The 23,854-nt window shown below is 34.8% G+C and overlaps 1 protein-coding gene across 8 annotated transcripts in view; it reads right to left on the reverse strand.

Annotated features, from left to right (window-relative positions):
* The window catches only part of dia (diaphanous related formin 1), a 126,737-nt gene that overhangs the window by 22,675 nt on the left and 80,208 nt on the right, over nucleotides 1-23,854 (reverse strand). For all 8 annotated transcript variants that reach the window (XM_069835358.1, XM_069835355.1, XM_069835356.1 and 5 more), the window contains 12 exons: nucleotides 21,907-22,103; nucleotides 19,066-19,375; nucleotides 17,707-17,817; nucleotides 17,274-17,509; nucleotides 14,851-14,981; nucleotides 14,388-14,536; nucleotides 11,984-12,352; nucleotides 9,663-9,805; nucleotides 7,660-7,930; nucleotides 6,013-6,099; nucleotides 5,588-5,740; nucleotides 2,519-2,773 (listed from right to left, as the gene is read on the reverse strand). In XM_069835358.1, coding sequence (XP_069691459.1) covers nucleotides 2,519-2,773; nucleotides 5,588-5,740; nucleotides 6,013-6,099; nucleotides 7,660-7,930; nucleotides 9,663-9,805; nucleotides 11,984-12,352; nucleotides 14,388-14,536; nucleotides 14,851-14,981; nucleotides 17,274-17,509; nucleotides 17,707-17,817; nucleotides 19,066-19,375; nucleotides 21,907-22,103 — 2,412 coding nt within the window. The remainder of the gene's footprint in view (nucleotides 1-2,518; nucleotides 2,774-5,587; nucleotides 5,741-6,012; nucleotides 6,100-7,659; nucleotides 7,931-9,662; nucleotides 9,806-11,983; nucleotides 12,353-14,387; nucleotides 14,537-14,850; nucleotides 14,982-17,273; nucleotides 17,510-17,706; nucleotides 17,818-19,065; nucleotides 19,376-21,906; nucleotides 22,104-23,854) is intronic.

Raw genomic sequence — 23,854 nt, forward strand, 5'->3', positions numbered from 1 at the left:
AATAGAATAAGAAATGTCTGAAGGCAGTGAAATAGGGAGAGGAATACGACAAGAATGCCCTTTATCAGCTACCCTATTCAATATCTACTTGGAGGACTTACTGAAGAACTGTTTTCAGAACGTGGGAGGGGTGATAGTAGGAGGGAAAAGTATAAGGTGCATTAGATTTACTGATAATATGGCACTGTTAAGCAGAAGAGGAGACGATATTAAGGGATACGCTACTGGAGCTAAATGACAGCTGTGAGCAGTATGGAATGAAGATAAATGCAAACAAGACGAAGATTATAGCTATTAGAAGCAAAATAAAGAAGGTAAACGTGCAAATTCGAAACGAGACAGCAGAACAAGTGAACAGCTTCAAACATTTGGGGTGTATTATAAACAGCTACATGAGCTGTTGCCAGGAAGTTAAACGAAGGATAGCAATGGCAAAGGAAGCTTTTAATAGAAAAAGGAGCATCTACTGCGGACCTCTAGGAAAAGAATTATGGAAGAGACTAGTGAAGTGCTTTGTGTGGAGTGTGGCATTATATGAGGCAGAAACATAAACATTACGGAGAAGTGAAGAGAAGCGACTAGAAGCATTTGAAATGTGAATATGGAGAAGAATGAAGCATGTGAAATGGACCAACAGAATAAGAAACGAAGCTGTGTTGAAAGAATGGGTGAAGAAAGAATGAGGCTGAAACTGATCAGGAAGAAAAAAAAGAATTGGCTGGGTCACTGGCTGAGAAGAAACTGCCTACTGAAGGATGTACTGGAAGGAATGGTGAATGGGAGAAGACTTCAGGGCAGAAGAAGATATCAGTTGATAGACGACATTAAGATATATGGATCATATGCGGAGACAGAGGAAGGCAGAAAATACGAAAGATTGGAGAAAGTTGGGTTTGCAGTGAAAGACCTGCCCTTGGGCAGAACACTATGTACGTATTCAACAAATCGTATGAACCCATAAAACTGAACTTTGTTCTGTTGTCAAAACAAAGGACACAGTGAGTAGGCAGACTTTTCAAGAACATAAACAACAAATGCGTGAAAAGAGAATCTGTATGTAGTTTCAAAACGATTGAGACTTTAAGGTTCCTTTCTTATTAAATATGTCTGTATAATCTATAGAATTTCGCTTAATTGTTATAAATTGCAAAAAATTGTCAGTAAGTTTACCTGCACCCAGTTGTTGTCATTCGAGTTTCTCATAAATGTGGCAATATCAAAATATTGTTTACACTGTTTAAGCTCTATCATTAACTCCTAATTTGGTAACATCTTTTTGCGTCGAAAGAAAAATATTTATTTAGTATGCTCAGATACAGAACAGGTATTAATTACATCTACAATATTTTTTATTAAGAAAACAAAAACGGAATAAGTCGTCATTTCATACTTACACAATTTGCCATAATCTAAGCTATGTAGTATGAAACAAGGAATGTTGGAAAATATGTAAATTTAGTATTTTTTTCTAATGCCATGCATATTGACGTATATGCTATTAGCCTACTTTATTGGCAATTATGATGAAAAATCCTATTCTAAGATAGGCCAACCATTAGGTCAAATTCTGCATGCCTCACATGGTATGATGACATGGGTAGGAAGTAGGGAGGATGGATGAAGATGAAGGTGATAATGATGGCAACATAAGCTCAAAGTCCAGCATTTGCTCTTGATGAATTGAGGGGAATCCCCTCACCAGGATTCGATCCAAAGCCCGCTAGTTTCGCAGTCAGGCACACTGACCACTACTCCAAAACAGTGGACTGTAAATCGAATGTAACAAAGACAAAAATTAATTATTTATGCATATCAATGAAGCAATGTCAATTGCAAGCACGGTAGTAATCATGAACATATAATATGATATAGATCACTTATTTTAACAAATCAAACATAACAGTAACACAGCAGATAATGTTAATACAAAGGCATGAAAAATGTTAACTGTTAATAAAATCCAACCAATGGATTTGCTAGCAGGAAGGTTATCTGAGGTAGATGTCGAAACAAGCAGGAAATCAGCTGACACAATAGAGTAATTTATTCAAAACTTCGCATATGACGAGCATGAAAATATTTTATTCTAGGAAATGAATGGCATAAAAAATGTAATTTTCATTGCTAAGATATCAGTGAATTAATTCCAAGAAACATACGAAATTTCTGAGAATTATATGATTGTTCCTTACTTTGAGATACTTGGCTATCCTATGAAATGAAGGCTCTAAAGTGGATTATGACATACATTTATAAACAAGAGAAATGTAGACTATCACTTCTACAATGGCAAGACTATTATTTCCTTCAAAAAACTGAACAAGCTTACATTGGCCTAATTCATAAAAGAGGGAAAGAAGAAGAGAAAGAATGAGAGTGAGAAGGAGAAGGAGGGAGGAAAAGAATAAAGTGATGGTAAAGAATGAGAATGAGAAAAAAAAAGAGATGACAATGAAGTGACAATGCTAGTGGTAAATTCAAAACTCTTTTCTTTGTGAAGTCTCCTCATAAAGGATACACCCATAACTTCAGCAAACTTGTCATCCTCACTCTGGGGCTGCTTTGCATTGCTGAGGTCAGTCTCCAGGTTGCGGATGCTGGCATCCATTTGCCGCAGCGTCTTCTGAATCGTCTCCACAGAGACCCTGGCTGCCTTATCCACGTGTGAGAGATCTTCGTGGAATGTGAGCAGTTCTGGGAACTTGCTCTCTATCGTCTCCACCAAGTAGTGCAGGAGTGTCATCTTATTTTCAACATCCTTCGTGCTCGTTAACTGTAAAAAAACACATCACTCTGTTCTTAAATTGCATAAAGACACATTAATTTAATTATCCCGATTTACACTTAGAACAAACAAGTAAATACAGTATGAACAATTCTGTCAGATGGCTTTGTCTTGTCAATGACCATACTTCTAATCAATATATATATATATATATATATATATATATATATTACAGGGACCATTCAGTTTTCACAATACAAATGGTCGAGCACATATTTTAGGTATTAATTTATCAAAAATTATCATTAAAATGTCTTTACTCACCACATTAACCAGGAGACGGTAAAACTATTTACCGTTGTTTCACAAATGTTTTTGGCACATTTACAAAAAAATACCCATCACTTTTTACAGTTTCCTTCGAGAAATGGAGGTAATGTTTCCAGGGATGTTATTTTTCATTTGTTTCAGAATGCGAAGATTTCATTTGAACATTTTGTCTTTTAAATTCTTCCAGAGTTTAGGTCACATGGTGTAAAGACAGGAAATCTAGGGAGCAATATATTATTGCTAATAATTCTATCACCAAGCTCTTCACGCATTGCTTGCATCGAAAAACTGTCTAAATGTGCTGGATATATAGAACCATAAGAAATTCTCGTCTGCCGAGAAAGATGCAGAAGCAATTTTCTCAACAAATTCTAATTCATTCGTCAGCTGTGTGACTTGTAACTTTCTGAAATCGTCTTCAAATTTCAGTACCGACTGTATCAGAATGTCTGAATCACAAAAAGCGCCTTTGTGGAATAGACTCGCAGTATGTTATAATTGGAACTTGAAAAATTCAGGGGGCCCAAATTTTGTTTCTGAGTCTGTACAACTGTTAGGTTAAAATATTTTAGGACTAAGAAATGCATGAATTGCATTCAACTTAACACACCTGTTGCACCATTTTGAAACACATGAATCCATTCAACCTAATAGTGTTACATTATTTTGGTTTGCCTTCACAAAGGAGCTGAAGCACATAGTCTGACACACCCATTAATATTTTGCTAGTTTCTCTTCACGACATAGTAATATTGGTTCAGATATCACTGGTTTTAATTTCAAGACATCGTCATCTTCCAATTCTTTATGGGCTCCATAGTGTTTTCGTAACAAGCTCTTGTAAAGTAGCTGCTCAGTTTGACCAGTAACTTACAAGAATTCCACTGGCATATTGTGCAAAGTTGCAATGATGCACTCCTTACACCTCAAATGTCAATCCTATCAGTGAATAGTACATCGGTAGAATTTTAGTACGGGTTTTAGACCAATGTGATTATTAATCAACTATTCTCCATGAGAGATATCCCCATACATTATCGAAGTGAGATCTGTTACCAAGAGTTGAGGGCTTAATAATGGCAGATCAACCTCAGCCAAAACCGAGGTATATCGAGTTCAAAGGGAGACCAATCAGGCCACATGAACATAAAAATAAAAATAAATTTAAACAAAACATTTTATTATAAAACCATTAGATCAAAATCAGCATTAAAATATGAGTGTAAACTATGGATTCATAACTTCTTACTGGAGCAGACTTAACAGTATATTTCATCTTCAGTCAGATTACATTTCCTCGGGCCTTCTTATTTCTTTGTTTCATGTCTATACTTTGTGCAGAGAATGGATGTGTGTGACAGTCTACTCATATGGACTGGCTGGGCATTGAGTTGCTAAAACCTAGCTGTCATGGAACTCGGGAATTTATTAATTTCATAGCGATAATCTGTAGTTAACAAGCAAACAAGATAATTCATTTTACATACTGTATTTTAACTACATGATGTTGTCATAAATTAAATTTTTTAAACCTTTACCAATGGACTGAGTTGACTGATTTACATGGTTTGATGTTGCTACCCACATTATACATGCACAACACTGTAAAATAACCACTGAAACAGCCATCTGTCAAATGTTCTCCTCACTAAATTGTCATTCACAATCTCTACCTGCGTGAAGATGAACTACTGTACTCATTTCATTATGCAATTGAAGTTTATTCTTTCTATAGGCTTTAGCCATTTGCCTTTATTTTTTCTGCATTCTACAATGCATGGAGAACATATTCAGCTTGTCCTCATATCCTCATTTCATAACTGGAGTCGTACTGTGCAATGTTTTACTCTTCTCAACAATTTTATCTCTATGCTCTCAAAAGCTATATGTACAGTATTACAAAAATTGAAATGTGCACAAATTAAGTTTTTGCAAATAAAATAAAACCATTTTAGGGATAACCAGACGTAATAGAGAAATAAATACTGAATATTGTTAAAAAAAATTAAATTTAAAAAACTGGAAGATCGACGAAAATGGAAACAGTTTGAAATGATGAAAAACTTTAATAACCTGTTATAGGTTTCTTAATGTCAAAGAAATTATGGAAGACACAGGAAACACTAAAAAGGAAAAGAACATCTTAGGTTCCAAAGGAACATAATTTGGATGCAGTAACGCAAAAGGGAACTAACCCACAAAATTGTGATTTTTAGATCATGTTACAAAGAAGCAGGGGGAAGGATTATCATACATTATACAAAAATGACACAATCCATCTTCTGATACAGCAGTAGGAAAAAGTCTGCTTCAAAATTTTGGTACATTGAACTTAAAAATCTCAGATTCTACTTCCTGTAGGTTGGATCACTTTTGCATAACTACGTCCAATTACGGAAATAAGAAAGCTCTACCTAGCACCATGTACCACTGCACCACATATAGTTCATTATCTACAAGACACTTTCACCGGATTTCAGAAACAATGATCTAGAATGTATATAATTAACAGTTACTTCTGCTTGCTCTTACCTTGGGTAAGAAACTGATTTCGAAACCAAACGCCTGCCCATTCTTTGAACCACTGTTCATGTAGTTCCCCACAAGCAGAATTAGTTCCAATATCTGGGCAAACTTTTTGCTCCCTTTGACTTCCTCACAAGCAGCTGTGCCAGCAACAATGTCCTATAAAACGAAACACAAAGACAGATCCAATAATAAAACCATGTCAGAAGGAATGAAGACAGATCCAATAGATATATATCATTTCAAAGAAAAGCACAAGATGGCAACACTACTGTGTGAAGCACACAACTTATCACTATCAGAAAAGGGATATTTGAAGGTGTATTAATAATATTTACTTCTGTAAAAGTTGACTTGTACACTTTTTCCTGATGGTAAAAAAGCTATCAATTCTGTAGTGGCAAATACGAAGAAATTATCAAGATACTTACTGGCTTGGTATCTTGAACCATTTCACCAAAATGAAGCTTGAAGCTCATTGATTTTAGCCGTGGCAGTAACCTTTTAATATCTGCTAACTGAAAAAAAAAAAAAAAAAAAAAGCATTAAAATCACGTGTAAATAACGAAGAAACAACATGCAGTTAAAAGAAGTCTTTACAAATTCGAATGTCTATAAAACAAGTTCTCTCTTCAACATCAAAATTGTTAATTCCTAAATATTAAAAACAAAATATAATATTTCCAGTAATGAGATCCTTATTTTATCTGCCTTAATTCCCTAATGAAAGAGTACTGTTGTTACCCATCTGAAACAAAGATCCATTTGACTGTAGGCAAACTACAGTGCTATCTGAAAACTGATCGAAAGCTTTATGACTATTACCACTCTGATGAGGAGAAGTTGAGCAAGATTTCATTGTTCAGAATTTATCCCACAGATATGGGTTCTGTAGATCTAATGACTATTTCTTTAAGTTAATAGTATGTTCATTTATACAAGACTGTCCATTATTATAGCTGGTCTAACAAAGGGACAATTAGCTGTACTTAGCAGTAGCATCATTCAGTAGCCAATGAGGAACATAAGCATATATGAAATTACATTTAAGTCACCACTGAAGAGAATGTAAAACTAATATACTTACTTCAAATAATACATAACATAATACATAGGCCTATGGGTCTGAGAGGAACTAACTCGCCATTGTGTTTCTGATTTCTAATAAAGACTCTGTAATTCTTTTACTAAAAACATATTTCTTGTGTATTATGACTTGTAGATACGAGTGTGAACAAACTCCTTTCAATAGTTTAGTATAAATAGCTGCACACGGACAGACAGATGGACAAACTGACAGACAGCATGCTTAAATTTGGTATAAGGGATGCTGAAAACGATTTTTTTTTTTTTGCAACATCAAAATATTTTCTCTACATTTTTTTATAATAAAAAAAAAAGAAAAAGGAAGAAAGGAAAGGTGAAAGGAGAAAAGAAAGACTGGAAAAAGCAGGAAGAAAGGAAGATGCAAAGAAATAAAGAATGAAAGAAAGATGAATGGATAAAACAAAAATAAAAAAGAAGACATTTGACTTCATTTATAAACTGCACTGTTTTCTTACATATATGTAAACAGGGAAACATAATAAAATTTTAAAAACAATTTGCTACAGCCATAATGATTTTATATAATTGTGAAACATTGGTAAGTTTTAACAAACAAAATTTTAAATAAAATATTAAGTGATAGGAATGAGTTTCTTAAACAGAACTGAAGCTTGTAAAAGATTTACACGCATAAAATTTTAAGATGATACAAGAAAAGAGCTGCAGATATAGTCCATTAATAATATACTACGAGAATATAGCAGAAATTCCTGGAAGACTAATAAAGAGAATGAAACAAGAAAGACTGCCCAATGTACCATATCGATCTATTCCAAATAAAGGGACAAGAAATGTAGAAAAAAAATGGAAATATGTCCTGTAAACATTTACTATGATTTCAAAACAGGCAAAGTGTAAAAAAAAAAAATAATAATAATAAACAAATAAAGAAGAAGACGAAATTCTTTTAGAAGCAAAACACACAAAGGTCTTTCCACAGATAAATTATATTTTCTGTTGGCAGTACTGACCGTGACTGCGAACTGCTCAGCCTCAGTAAGGTCATTGTATTCACTGCGGAACTCCTCCAGCTTCTTAAGCTGATCAGGGGGTGGAAAGTAAGTGATGAGTTGCTGCAGCACGTTGTCAGTGATGACACTGTCATCACAGCGCAGGATACACTTCCTTACATCCGCATAGCTCATGTGCTTCAATGACCCACCCAGCAAGATTGAGATGTTTTGAGCAGCCTTGCCATCCAGCACCTTCAGGTCCTTCACCTTCTTCATAGTGCCTCCACCCCTAGAGAATAAATAACCAGACTGCTAATATTTCACAAGTCCAATGAACACTATTATCAGCATTCAAATCATCATCAATATAATCCTCGATCATCACCAATCATTACCACTCATTATTATCAACATTATCGCCATCACAGTCATTATTGTCTTAGCTATCATTGACCAAAATAACCATATCCACCATCACTACTGTTACCTATCATCATAATCAGCAGCAAATCATCAACATCACCACTACTGCAGTCACCAGTGTAGCTCAATCGGCTAAGGAACTTGCCTGCCAATCCAGAGTTGCACTTGGGCACGAGTTTGCTTCTTGTTTGGGCTGATTACCTGGTTGCATTTTTCCGAGGTTTTCCCCAATCATAAGACGAATGTCGGATAATCTATGGCGAATCTTCGGCCTCATCTTACCAAATATCATCTCACTATCACCATTCCATCACGCTAAATAACCTAGTAGTTGATACAGTGTCGTTGAACACTCAAATAAAAAAACACCACTGTAATAATTGTAAACATAATCATCATTCTCATTAGAGCCATCATTTATAGCCGTTATAAGTTAAGAATGATACAGAGTGTAGTTGAATAGATGGATATCCGTGGTGTGGTTTTTAAGTCTAGTTCACAAGATCCGGAAATGTAGTAACAGAGAACTAAACCACAAGACTGGATAATGCATCTTGTAAATCAAGTGCTGATTTCTATGTGGCAGTTAGAAGAATTAAAGAATGTTAACGGTACCAAAGAGAAATACAGAATGACAAGAATGACATCTAAAAGGAGTGGAGGCATGGTTTGTATGTTTATAAACTATATCGAGTAAAGTACCTATAAATTCAGACTCTAATCACCATCATCATTATCAGCAGCACAGTGTCAATATCAACACTATCACCATTAGCACAGTTATCATTATCAACATCATCATCATTATCTGCAGTAGTCTAGTAATTATTATGCTTGTTATTGGATCCGGGGGTCAGGAGGTCAAACCCAGCCAAGGGCAAATGTATAGTATAGTATAGTTCTTCAAAAAAAAAAAAAAAGTAAAGCTAAAAGTCACATGTAGTAGATTTACATGTAAAAGAATCCTGTCCCTGATAAGAGCACTCCAGACATGTGTCCGCAAATTCCACCCGCGTCAAAATTTCGAAGTAGTATGCTGGACCCATACCAGTGGCCTAAATGAGCATGGGTTTGTCCTACCATCCACCTATAATCCACACCATAACATCACTATCGTTAATATCATCATCTCATTCACGTGGGTATTATGCACGAGAGATACATATTATGTAACAGAATTCCTTTGTCATGTGATCAGCATGACGTAAGAACTCTGATTTACGAAGTATCATAATTAAAAAATATTTCATGGACATTTAGAAAAACTGTTGCCAGTGTTCATATGTAATGAATTCACAGACTTCCTTAACATAGGTATTAAAACAAAATGACTGGTAAGAATTAGCCTTCAATCCCTTTACTTCCTGAGACAGATGACAGTATTAATATCATATATGGAGAGGTAGATCCCAGAGCAGTTCTGAAACTTGTGAAGAAAGAGAAATATCCTAGAAGTCTGCCTTGAATTAAACTCGTAATCTACCAGTCAGTAACAAGATCTAATTAGGGTCGAAGTGTATCTGAGAATTAAAACTGAAATAATCTACTCCACTAAGTGAACTATTTAGATACTGTATGAATACATTGAACATACTTACTTATCTACAACATCATCTATCTTCTTTGTGGGTGGCTTAGATGAAAATTTCTGTGCTAGACCACTGAGAATGTCTGGGGAAGCAAGTTTCTCCTCTTGAACTTTCACCCAAAACGATTTTTCAGACAGCTTCTGGGGCAAGATCTGTTACACATACAAAAAAGTTTATATCATTAATTATGTATATCATTTGCTTCACGCAACTGTGATCATTATTAAGAGTTACTGGCTAATTCACTAGCCAGAATATCGGCAAGTAAAACATAAAACATCACTACTCACTGACGATTTTACTATCCAATGAAAAATTTGCTTATGCAATTAGATCCAGTAAACTAGAAAGAAGACAGTTATATCAGTACAGCAAATAGGGCACAATCAAAATGAACAGACTAATGATGATCTTTGGACTCAAGAAAAAAGAACTGTTTGCTTGCTTGCTAGTTTCTTATGTGTTTAAGTGTAAAACCAATTTTGCATGCCCCATATTTATTTCTGCTGTTCTTGTTCAAAGTTTCATGTCGGTTAAACTTTTGATGAAGCCAGCTTCTTAGGTTAGCTTTTATTAAAAATGTTAATAGTAGGTACGTATATGAGAGTTCAACAACACCGCTTTGAATGCAAGGCTACTGATCACAATTCATGAGAAGAGATCTTTGAGCTGGACAGGACACTAAAAAGAGCAAAAGAAGCAAGAGGAGGAAGTAAGAATTTCAAACCAGACATGATTAATACACATGAAACAGTTTTGAAGATAATTAAGGTTTAAATTCAACTGTGAATGGTGCCAAACTTAATCTCATAATATTACAGTCTTCAGCAGTTAAGAAAACAGTTATTCATGCCTACCACTAAATAGATTAAGGTAATAAGTGTGATTAAGATAAAAACTTAATTTTTATGATATGGTGGGATAGTCGACTCTGGCTTGAAACCTTTCATACTAAGAAACAGTCGGAGTTCCACGTGGGCATCATAGTTGGTACTAATCAATCTGCAAATACTGTTTGTCATTTCTCAGGTGATTAGTCCAAATTTTAGTTAACGTTTCATTCAGTCAGTGGTTAGCAGCTATCAGAAATCAGTATAAATAACATTTTCATTGTTTAAATGTTTCATTATTATTTCCTTAGAATCATTTAGTTTAATTACAGATTTATAATTCCAGTACTGCCTCTGATTGAGGTTCTGGCTGATATGTATATCTATTAGCAGGCAGAACATCTCACTTGACGATATGTGTCAGAGGAAGAACAATTGTTTACATGCATCTGAAGTCTGACTAGTGTAATATGTAGCTAATCAGCGATGTATGCAATGGAGAGGAAAAGGAACAGGCCATCCTACCCCATTATCTCCTGGCGTAGTTGCCTCATAAGTGTTGCTTGTTGGTATCACTTGTGAGGTTCAGACCTATCTTCGGACAGTTTACTAAACAACAATAATTCCAGCACTGCTTAAAGTTTACTTTCTTTGAGAGAAACAATGATGATAGCAAACTGTACTTGACATCTGAAGTAGGCATGTCATCGGGTGAGGATTAGGTAGCATAGCTTGCATGGACCATTTCGTGATCTGCATACAGTATGTTGTGCGTTTGGCAGAATGCTGAAACTATACTTCATTTAGAACTTATTCCAGATGTTTATGATTATGATGTCGAATTGTATTCTCAACAACAAAATCGTGCATACTACATTTTTGCATAATTACTGTTTTATTCAGCTAAAAGCATATTCTTTACCAGTATAACAATGCTTTAGCCCATCAATAACAAACAAGAATCAAGGTTCAAGAACTGGAAAAAAATGAATTTGTTTTCTCAGCCAGTTCATAACTCAGGAATTGCACCTTTCAATTATGATTTATTCTGCATGGACATTTCAATAATTTGCATTCAAGTCCAAAGAATGATTTAACCATGAACTACTGGCAGAAAAATGGCAGAGTATCATAAAAATAACGGACTCTTATTTCAGGAACTTATCATTCTTCAAAAATGTTACATACATGTCTAGGCACTAAAAAAAACTTGGGGCCGTTAAGTCAAAATTAGAAACAATTTTGGGTAGAGACAGAGTGAAAAAAAAATGTACGCAATACAATTCTAACCTCGATATGAAATATTCAGAAAACATTATTTTAACACATTTGCTATAGTGTGAGACAGGCAGCCTCATGCTTAAGAAAATTATATTATGAATTGAGGCAATCTGGTATCATGATGTTGAAACACATCTTCTGAGCATATCTGCCCAACTTCCATAATAAATCAGAAACTTCCTAACCTTGCATCATAAACTTAGCAATACTAAAACTCACTGCTTTCCAGTTGGCTCGTTTCAATGGCCCCTCCACTTCCCACTTCTTCTTGGGCTTCATCCCATGAGGCAACACATCAGGCCTTGGAACGGCAGGCATCATGAACCCTGGAGGTGGTGGTGGCCCCATTCCACCCATCATCGGAGGTGGTGGAGGTCCTCCCATGCCAGGCATAGGAGGTGGAGGAGGACCTCCCATCCCCGGCATTGGTGGGGGTGGAGGCCCTCCCATACCGGGCATTGGGGGAGGAGGAGGACCTCCCATACCGGGCATGGGTGGAGGTGGAGGACCTCCCATACCTGGCATGGGTGGTGGGGGAGGGCCTCCACCCATGCCAGGCATTGGGGGTGGAGGTGGACCTCCAGCAACCTGAAACATGTTTAAAAAAATGGACTCACTTAAACAAAACTTCAAATATATGACATTTAAACTAGAAATCCATGCATTCTAAATAATACATGCGCATATTTACGTTGCAGCTGAACTTGAATAAATTGTCATTCTATGCCTGTTATGGCCAAAAGTTTCAAATGAAAGTCTTCTATTGTCTTTTCCACTTAATTTGCATGTTTCCCAGAAAAAGTGGTTTATAAGAAATAAATATTAACCTAATCTGTTCAGCAGTTCTTAGTATAAAAGAAAGTACATTGACAAACTGCAATAAGACTACCATAACAGAGCTAATAGACACGTGCATTTCCATCAAAATGTAATCTAAAATTATTGTGCTGAAGAATCATACTTATTTAATTTTATTTCTTATATTCTGAAATAAATAAGACGTAATATTCAGAATTGACTTCAGTCTCTTTCTTCAAGAATCACGCCCTTTTCGTCCTAAAAAATGGAAGCCATAAGATTTTCTTCCTTGATTATGTACGGTACCAATCCATTGATTTTCAGTTTGACTCTGATTCGAAATAATGGGACTTTAATCCTATCTTCAGTAATAATGTTCGACAGATACACTTCTCTCCAATCTTGTAGTGGTGCTTTCCTCGTATTTTTGTGGTCTTCTAACATTCAGAGCACCCACCATGCACAGAACTTTGAACAATAACTTTCAATAACAGTCATTACAATGTATTTGTTAATAAAAAATATGTGGACACAGAGAAGAATGGCGTGTGTGAAATGGACGAATAGACTAAGAAATGAAACTGTGCTAGAAAGAACAGTGATGAAACAGATCAGGAAGAGAAAAAGAAAATGGCTGGATCACTAAGAAGAAATTGACTACTGAAGGATACTGAAGGATGCACTGGAAGGAATGGACAACGAGAGAAAAGTTCGGAGCAAAAGAAGATATTAGATGATAGATAGCATTAAGATATATGGATTGTATGAGGAGACTAGAGCAAGATGAAAAATAGGAAAGACTGGAGAATGCTGGGTTTAGAGTGAAAAATCTACCCTTGGGCAGAAAACTAAAATGGTTGTCATCTGGCAATTCCCACAATTGATGTCATCTAGTCAAAAGATGTACTACAGTAACAAGGAAGAGAAAAGCTGCCCAGACAGATGTGCATTGTGTAAATGAGCTTGTCCTTTTTCAGTCACAATGGCTCATACGGAATGAAACAGTATCGACATTCACAGCAGCATCTCCGTAAAAATTATTTCAAGTACTGATGAAAGTGATTCAAAACTTCATCTTCTCCAGTCAGGAATTCAACGAGAACTCATTGCTTTAACCTTATGTCAAGGTCCCTTCTATAGTGTGCTATCGATCAAGCGAAAAAAGTATTGACTGCAAGAAAATGTGCGCGAAGTATGAGGAGTTCCACTGATAATTCTGCAGTGCCTGGGAAAAGTGACATAAGTCAGTTTCCACAAACCTGTTCTAATAATTTATTGACAACTTATGGAACATCTGCTCGCTTGGAAAAAGAAACATAAGTATTTCTCCCATTACAATAATTCATACAGAAAAAATCAAATCGACATAAACCAGTGTAAGTTGTCAATAAATTATCAAAAAAGGTTAGAGGAAACTTTATGTCACTTTTCCCAGGCACTGCAGAATTGAAGTGATGTATTTTGCATACATGAAGAATTAAAGTAAACAAAATTTGAATCATTACTTTCTGACAATCACTCATGTTTATTCTTTTTCTAAATAATTTGTTTTTCATTGCTTATTATTCAATTCATTAATGTACTTAATCTGGCTTTTCTTTTTACTAAATAATTTACATGTTCACTTACTGACTAAATTATTCATTTATTACTAAACAATGCTTTGCAAATGCCAGAGTTGTTCAGCACTAAGAAGTTAATAACAAAAGCACCATTGGTAATGTCTAAAATGGAACGTTGGCATAATGAGACCTTGAAGGCAGAGTGAATTACTCGGATAAAACCCATTTTATCACCACTTCTTCCATTTATCTTGCTCACTCACCTTGCCCCCACCCATGAACTGCTCCAGCTCGATGATCTTCTTCTCAGCATGGGCCAGCTTGGCTTCAGTCTCCTGTCGAATTGCAATGGCTTCTTCCAATCTCTGACTAAGTTCGTCTAACTTACGATCGTCTTCTACTCGACTTTTCTCTGAAAATGGCCGCAATAATGAATTTGTTTACTCCAGTATGTATAGAGACAATAGTGAGGGGTGCATCCTGGCTGATCTAGATATTACTCTCAAATTCAACACCTTCGATAAATACTGTACCAGTACCATTCTATTATCTAGTGATTTTAAGAACATGTCGCGTTACTGTATATAAGGAACTTATGAAATTGGAACTGATTTTGGGTATAGGAATATGCATGACGAAAAAAAATTACAAGTTACATTTTCAAGATTATGACATGCTACACTAATAACTAACGGCATTTCCAACTATCAGAAGCCACAAACTTACCAACTAGACTATCTATGAGTGGTTGAACATCTATGTTAAATCTCCGTTTCGCCCTGAAGTCAGGATCACAACCACTTCTGTGTAGAACTATCTGAGACACACATTCCTCTATTAGCTTATAGTATGCTGGCCTGAAACAAACAATACACTAACTTGTATTTTTCTGAAACAATGTGAGAAAGTACAGTTATAAGATTGATTAACAATAATTAATGTTTAAAATTCATGTTATATGAATTTGTAGCCAAAGTATTACTGTAAAATTATAATCGGAATTAATTTGTTTTAAACATGTATTACACAAGCAAATCCTCGACTGTGATCAGGTGGCAACATTACATTCGAGATTTGTTGGTTTACATCCAACTAAGAATCAATGAAATGGCTTTTTTTGGAAGGGAAGTTTCGTGTCATAATTTTCTTTCCACTTCTCGTCCATGTCAAAAGATAGCAAACTTGTATCTAATAGTAAACTTAGTACCTAACTACTTGACCACTAAAAACGACATATTATAAGATGAAGGATGAGTGGAACAAAGAAAAATTCTCTCCAGCACAGGGATTTGAACCCGGGTTTTCATCTCTACGTGCTGACACTCTATCCACTAAGCCACACCGGATTCCCATCCCGATGTCGGATTGAATCCTCTCAGTTTTTAGTTCCGCCCATTGGGTTTCCTCTAGCGGTCTACCCTCATGCAGTGCGTCATAGATGTATGGCAGTGGCACAATGTCCATACATGTGCAGAGATGCACTAGTTATGAGTGCTTTTTCTCGTTCCACTCATCCTTCATTATATGATGACGCAGAATTTCTGCACAGAAATATAATATGTACTTCGGTACATCATAATAATATAGACATATTATAAGTTTTGATGTCAATAGTAATACTCTACACAACATCTATCCTTAAGCAAAAATCTACATACATAAAGTCCTAAAACAATGTAGTTAACCGAAAAATGTTTGCGTTACAGGTTCTCATTGCATAGTACAGTCAATCATTTCGTGGAACACCAAAGGAATATTTGTGGCAAGTTGTGAACAATCACCTTTATAGTTATCTCTACAGTTATGATTTATTTCTATCAGCATCGGTATAACTGACCAAAACCATTAAAAAAATGCTGAAACTATTTATATTTTTACACTGTTCAAGTGATGACATTATGATCCTAGCTGCTACTATTGTATCACACTTCACTTTGATCTACTTGTAGATAAAATGTAATCTGGAATACAACGAACAGCTTTGCCACAAAGCTCCTGATTCACGAAATTACTGACCCTATTATGTATTATACAGAGTGATCCAAATAAACCTTTACAATTTTAATGACTTATAACTTCTTAACCAATAATAGCAAACGTGTGCAATTTGTTCTGAATTACAGAGTAACTGTGGGAGATTCCTCAGGGTAAATGTTGAAAATGTCTTCCACTTGCATCTATACACAACTGTATTCATCACACCATATTATGTGACATTCTTTGAAGTGTATCCTTGTCTGTTGCTGATTTAATTCCTAATGGCCTCACGGAGTTCTGCAAGTGACCACGGTCTATTCTTGTATACTCTGTCCTTACGTTAGCCCCATAAAAAAAGTCAGGAGAGATTAGGTCAGGTGGTTTGGAGGGCCACAAATTTTTTGAGATTAGGCGATCAGTGAAGAAGCTGGCTCGTAAGCCCAATTTCTTTGCAGCTCTCCGACATGTACTATATGAATAACCTGTCTCCTGGCTCAATAATGATTTCTTTGGTGGGTTTACTAAATGTCCTCGAACATCATCAACACAATCTTGACTCACTGCAGATCTTGTATTTTCCATTCTCACTGAGGAGCAAGCCAGTTGTCTCCAGCTTTCTTGCCATCAATAAAACTGTTGGCCTGGTGCACACCGAATTCTCTTCGAAATACCCATTGTGTTTGAATCAAGGAATTTGTCTTCCAGTATGTTTTCACAATAAAAACACGCTGCTGAATTGAGAACTGCATGTTCGTATTATGACTGCAAAACCTAAAGTAATTACTAATAGCCAACAATAGTCATAATAATATTAAACAATGGATGGTGTAAGAACCAATATAGATTCTCCCAGAGCCACTGAGATCATTAAACTCAATTTCAAGCTTATACTAGCTTCCAGAGGGAAATTATAACTCATTAAATTTGTTGTTGTTGTTTTCTAATGCCAGGCGTTTGACAATAAAGTCATTTGAAATATTGAACTCCAATATTTTTCAAAGATATTATCATGGTCAGCCACTGAAACACAGATTTTGAGGTGTTTCGAATCCATTTTTTTGGTTTGAGTTGCACAATGGGCGTGCCTATTTTAGTAAATATAGATATTATTCCATATGCGTACAAACTTGAGCTTTATTGAAATAGTTTTACTTCAGCTTATCAGAGCTTACCTTATCAGAGCATCATCTCGTATGAACAGCAGATGCTGCAGGATAGACAGAAGAAAGGGCTCTGCACTAGAATCCATCACGAGGTTCTTGATTACTTCAAAACAGTCGTTGATATCATCCAGCTCTAGACGCACATTGTCAAACCTTTGTACAAACTCGTAGTAGTCCTCTTCTTTATGGTCGTTGAATATCTTTACCTGGACTGTCAAGTCCCCACTCGCATCATTCTCCAGAGCCTGCAAACAGCAGCATACGTATATTATTATGCAAGTCTTGTTCTTGAAATGGGCTTGTGATGGGTTTACTAACAGTCACTGTATTTGCACACTTCAAATGTAGGTTACAGGAAAAGACAAAACATATTTCAAGTTTGAAACAAAATCAGAAAAAATTTGTGAAGGGCTCAAGAAAATTTAAGAAATCCTTGACTTACCTCAAATACGTCAATGAGACCCGCCCTCAAAATCTCGTTCCTGAGATGGAGACGAAACTCCATGTCATCAGGAGTGGCAACAATGGCATTGATGAGCTGCAAGCAACCCACCTAGAAACAACAAAAACCAAGCTATAAATAATAAGTTCTGTTCAGGTTCCTTTCCTCGACTACTAATCATCATCATCATCATCATCATCATCATCATCATCATCATCATCATCCAAACAAGTATATGGTCCAAGGCCTGTTATTGTCTCAGCAAGTCATTCTTGGTCCACTCTTTTTTTTTGGATGATGATGATGATGATCATCATAATCACCATCATCCAAACAAGTATATGGTCCAAGGCCTGTTATTGTCTCAGTAAGTCATTCTTGGTCCACTCTTTTTTTTTGGATGGCCCAAAGATGATGATGATGATGATGATGATGATGATGATGACGATGACGATCATCATCATCATCATCATCATCATCATCATCATCATCATCCAAACAAGTATATGGTCCAAGGCCTGTTACTGTCTCAATAAGTCATTCTTGGTCCACTCTTTTTTTTTGATGGCCCAAAGATCTCTTCCCATGGGAATAGTATTGAAGCATGGCTTTTGGAAGTCTATTACGATTCATTCATTGGAATAATAATAATAATAATAATAATAATAATAATAATAATAATAATAATAATAATAATAATCATCATCATCATAATAATAATAATAATAATAGCTATTTTTTTTTTTACTATTTTTCTCCTGAATGCGCCCTTCCTGGCACTTTTCTGGCATTTCATAAGAGAAAATTTGTCGAAAAATAGTCCTGAAGATATAAACAGGCGGAGTTGTCATTCAATATGACTGATCTAATGAAATACTGTATTATGTGAGAGATGAAAATAAAAATTATACTACAGTACTAATTATTGGCACAATTGGGAATATAGACCTAATGTATTCAATTCACTTCCAAATTACTTCAAAGACTAGAAACTGAGAACATACTAGGAAAATCAAAAATCAACTTTTGCGTATTCCATTTGGTGGAATACCCAGAAGTCCACTTCTGATCAAATTTACAGTGAAAACCTATAATTGCGCAGATAAGCCTACTAAGAAAATTTTTAATAAGGAATACAATTTGTATTATTATTTACTTTAAGTAAGACTGAATATCTTTACTCACTTTTGTTTGTAAATAAGTACTAGAATTCAAAATCTGTAGGTATATGCAAGAACGTTATGAACCAGATATCTGCTACATCGGTGGAAATAATATTACTATTAATATGGAAGGAATACACTCAACCGCTGATGACACTACATAAATAAAACTAGTGACAATAAGTAAGAGACTCACTGTTAGGGACGGATGGCTCTTGACCATGAGGCCCTGCACAACGGGCTGGAACCTCTCTCGTCCCTTGATTTCCCCCGTCATGGTAATGGCTTCCAAAACCCTCTCATGACCAGATGGGGGTATGAGGCAGACAGCTGCCAGCACCTGCACTGCTTGCTGCATCACATTGGGTTTTGATGGGTCCAAGGAGCGCGCCAGTATCGTCAGTGCCTCCTTATGGTCAAACATCAACTTGATCCCATCTGTGTTGTTCATAATCGCCTTTAGACATCTAATGCACTCTGACTGGATGCGATCGTACCGATTATCACTGTAAAGTAACACTCAGCTGTGAAAAATTAAACTACTTAAAAATATTACTGTAGTTAACAAATTCAATTACTGAATATACACAATCAAACTCCGATTCTTTTCATTACAACTATATAGTTTACAATTTATTTCCTAATACAGTATACGCAAAGATATAATAAATAGCACAAGTGAAAAGTGGAAAACAGCATTTAAAAAGCAAGAGGTGCTTCCTGACTTCCCAGCTTAATTTATGGAATGAAATATCTGGGACTTATTAAAATTGCAGTTTCCAAATTCCAATAGAGAGGTATTATTGAATTGCGTCCGTCATCCATCTCACTACTGTGGTTCGAGGACCGGCAAAGGTAACTGCAAGGGTGTTCGCATTGTCTGACGAATTTTCTGACTATTCTATCTTTCGCCTAATGGAAGCGAATACTCATATAACCTTCCTGATGTTGAAAGTACCAGTGAAAATGAATTACATACAGGAAGGTAAAAAACGGAAACGGTTTAACAAACTATGAAAGAATAACCTAGCAAGCAATAACGAAATTATGAAAAAACTTACACAAATAGGTCAGGAAAAATGGTGCAAGAAATACAGTATTACTATTTATTTTTGTCAATGGAGAATGAATATAAGGTACTAATACTATAGGCGTAAGCAATGCTGCAAAATGTTAGATTCAGGCTATCAGTCAGTCATTTAGGAACGACCATATTTCTGACAGGTAAGCAGCAAAACATTTCAGCCAGTTGCTGCCAGAAGAAATATGAGCTGTCTACAGAGGAACAAGCCATTTTCCATTGAGGATTTTGGAAAACTGGAATCAAAAACCAACATAATACATTCCTTCTGGGATATTTGGAGAGGAGGGCCATTAAGCAATGTCAAACAACTGTAAAACCACAGCACCGAGAAGGTTCTTGGGTACTTATACAGTATCATGACTGAGAAGAATTGTTATGCAAGTCCTTTACTCTGTCATTGTTTAAAATATCTAAGAAACGAGTGATAACTGTACAAAATATAGTCAAACTGGGTGATACTGTAATGACAGATATGAGAGACAAACACTCCAATAGGCCTCACATGATTCTAGATGTTGTTTATGTTAGGTTATTAGATCATTTAAAGTGATATAGTGTTTGTAATCTATATTCTAGGTACTTTCAGTTAAAATGATAACGTGAAATAAGTGGGATTAATTATTTTTAATGTTGTGATAACAATTTAATAAACGAACATCATATATATATATTTTTTTTGTAGAACAAACATTGTAACTATCTTCATTATTGTAGTATAGACCTATATCTAGCCTCTCCTATAGAAATATAGAAAAATTAACAGTACTGCAATATTTTAAACCCTCTTCTATGGAAGAAGGGCGTAATTAAAAAAACTGAATGCTTCATTCTCGTACAATATTTGAACATTAACCATGGAACTCATTGTAATCACAAGAGAACGTATTACCCTACAATATATATGAATAGTGTCATATTCCAGCAAGAGATACAGGGTACAGATAGTTTTTGTTGATTATCTCAAAACTATGTTTTTTGAATTATGACCTTCTTCCAGCCAACCCCTCAATTGTCATGACTTACCAATAATGGCCACTGGAGAAAAAATATTCCCGAAAATTACCAATGTTAGGCATGAAAATAGAAAAAACTTATTAATTTTATATTTAATAGTTTATAATTAAAAATAAAAGAATAATGTGCACAAAACATTGCGTTTAATTAATTCCTTCATCATTATTTGACCAGAGTTCTAATTAAGATTTTCAATGAAGGGTTTATATTTCTCAATGTGATGTAATTAAGATCATCTTTGCACATAACGTCAACTATTCAACGACAAAATTTAATTATATCTTTAGTGAAAGATACTCAGTCATGGTTCCATGATCTAGACTTCTAGATTGTCTCCCAATTTGAATCCGTGTGACTTTTACCTTTAAAGGAAGTTTAAAAACAAATGTGTCTGATACTACATCTTGATTACACAACTTTTAACACTGTATCGTTTCGGAAAACATATTATTTGTCTTTCTTGTATTAAATTTTATATTACCTTGTTAACATGTTTCAGCCTGCTATTGGCCATCATCAGAACTGGTTGTTCATGTTAACAAGGTAATATAAAATTTAACACAAGAAAGACAAATAATATGTTTTCCGAAATAATTTTCATTTCCTTGATGGAATTAAAGGAAATATTAGAGGAGATAATCTTAACATTTCACGTGTACAACTCCAAATTCTGAAGATGCAAGGCATTCATTTAGGCAGAAGGCCATTATTTTGAGTATCTATTAAAAATAACAAGTGCATACAGTTAACTGTAAGAACAGATTACAATTAAATGACAGAGTGCTTATTGCTACAGCAGCAGCAGCAGTAGCCACTAGAATCACAGTAAATATCTTGTCATACTTCAAATATTTGTGTTTAGAAATTACATGTGTAAATTTTTCTTTTCTATCATTATATCAATGTTACTTTTATTGTGTGTAATGAATCAATACTTACTTCCTGTAGCATTCGTTTAATATAGAGAGAACTTGCTTCAAGCCTTTCGTTCCAAATTCTTGAACCCAACTCAGAGGATTGTTGGTTAGAGCTATTCTTAATGATTCGATACAGCCATAGAGTTTATTGACACTCAAGTCCGGCGTGCTCAGGTACTGGATATAGTCGGCAGGCTTCGAGAATTTACTGCAATTATCCTGAAAACACACATTCATGAACCGAACATAATTCAAGAAGTCAAGAGAAACCTGCCTTATATCAAGTTGCACTATACTGAAATAATAACTGAACAGAATTAGTTTTTAGTTTCATGAACGAATTATACTTCCTATTCTAAACCCATAAAAAACATGAAGGGCAATGTAAATTCAAGTATTCTACACAGTAATAATTCAGCAAATAATATAAGAATACTGAAATGTGAATCCCCATCAAAATCTCTCTTGTGTGAAAATATTTTACAATTAATACACACGCTTCTTCGTACATTATTGTAAACAGAACTTTTAGTTGCTTTAATCCTCATGAATTGTATTAATCCCTTTAATCTCTGATTTATCATTTCACCCATTCTCCTTCTATCTCAAACATATTTTAGAAGTGATAAGTATTGTCCCAACATACATATTTTCAGGAATGTATTACTTTTACAATATTGATAAACAATCACATGTAGAAAAAATATACAATACACATGAAATAATTTCAACTAATTCTGAGCAAATTTTACCAAAAACAGTTTCAAGTAAAGTGGTGTTAGTAATATGTAAAATGTATTAAATTTCATTTGTTTAGTTTCTGGATAATTTATCTGGTAAACACGAAATATGAATGCAATTTGTCCAATGTCTGGAGCAGTTCAATGTTTAACGGACCAATCAATCAATACTAACCAATTGACAGGCCAGACTCGCAGCTAGGCAGATGGTCTAATACTACTTCATTGCTACAAATAATGCTGAAAACCTGTATTTCTGTCAAGCACACACAAGAGATTTTTTCAGCATAACGTTCTATACTCTGAACAATTACAAGTAAAAATTACTTGACTTAATTCTCCGAAATAAATATATAAATTATTTCAACTTCATTTATACTTATCATTTGCATACATCAACCCTTTAAAATGTTCTATCAATAAAATATACTTCTTCATTTTACAGTTACCTACGTATGAAAAGTACATAAAAACAAAAGAAATATATAATGTTCCAACCAAAAAATCTTTTAATCATAGGAATCCTATTCGTATAGTCCTATTAAAATTATCAATCAATTATCACGAAGCAATTCATCTTTTTTTTTTTTTTTTCAGTATTATGATTCTTGTCTATACACCAAATCTATCATCACTAAAGTAAATATATTAGGCAAAGAAGTAACAAAGGAAGAAGACACAAATTCAGGAAAGAAAAAATATAATTTGTTTATGTTAGTCTAATACCAAGTTATATTAACATGCTATTGCAACATTTAACACTTGAATGAGGTAAAAAAAAAAGTCTAGTAGAACTCACACATGCAAGGATTACGGCTTAACTCATATAAGAATTACGGCTTAACTCATATAATGTATATTAAAGAACATTATTCGACATATTCGTACATGTCTTTTGTATTTTATTGAAAAATATAAGTAAATAGCATTGTAAACATAACATATAAATTATACAATGTCAATTTCTGAGCTTGATAGTGAAGTGAACACCACAAAGTCTGCAGTCAGCATATTATATCAGATCAAATTTGCTCTGCATTTCCTCTCAGTTAAATGCGTTTGGAGACAATATAATTCGTGAACCATTTCTTTACTTATTTTCTGTGAATAGGAAATGCATGGCTTAGGATAGTAAATGTGCTTAGTAAGTTCGCATAATAAAAGTCTGTAAGTAAATGCAACGCATTCAATTTTACGACCCTATTCAGTATTTTCGAAACACTGAGGATC

The sequence above is a fragment of the Periplaneta americana genome, chromosome 9, assembly GCF_040183065.1.
Source record: "Periplaneta americana isolate PAMFEO1 chromosome 9, P.americana_PAMFEO1_priV1, whole genome shotgun sequence".
NCBI classification, from domain to species: domain Eukaryota; kingdom Metazoa; phylum Arthropoda; class Insecta; order Blattodea; family Blattidae; genus Periplaneta; species Periplaneta americana.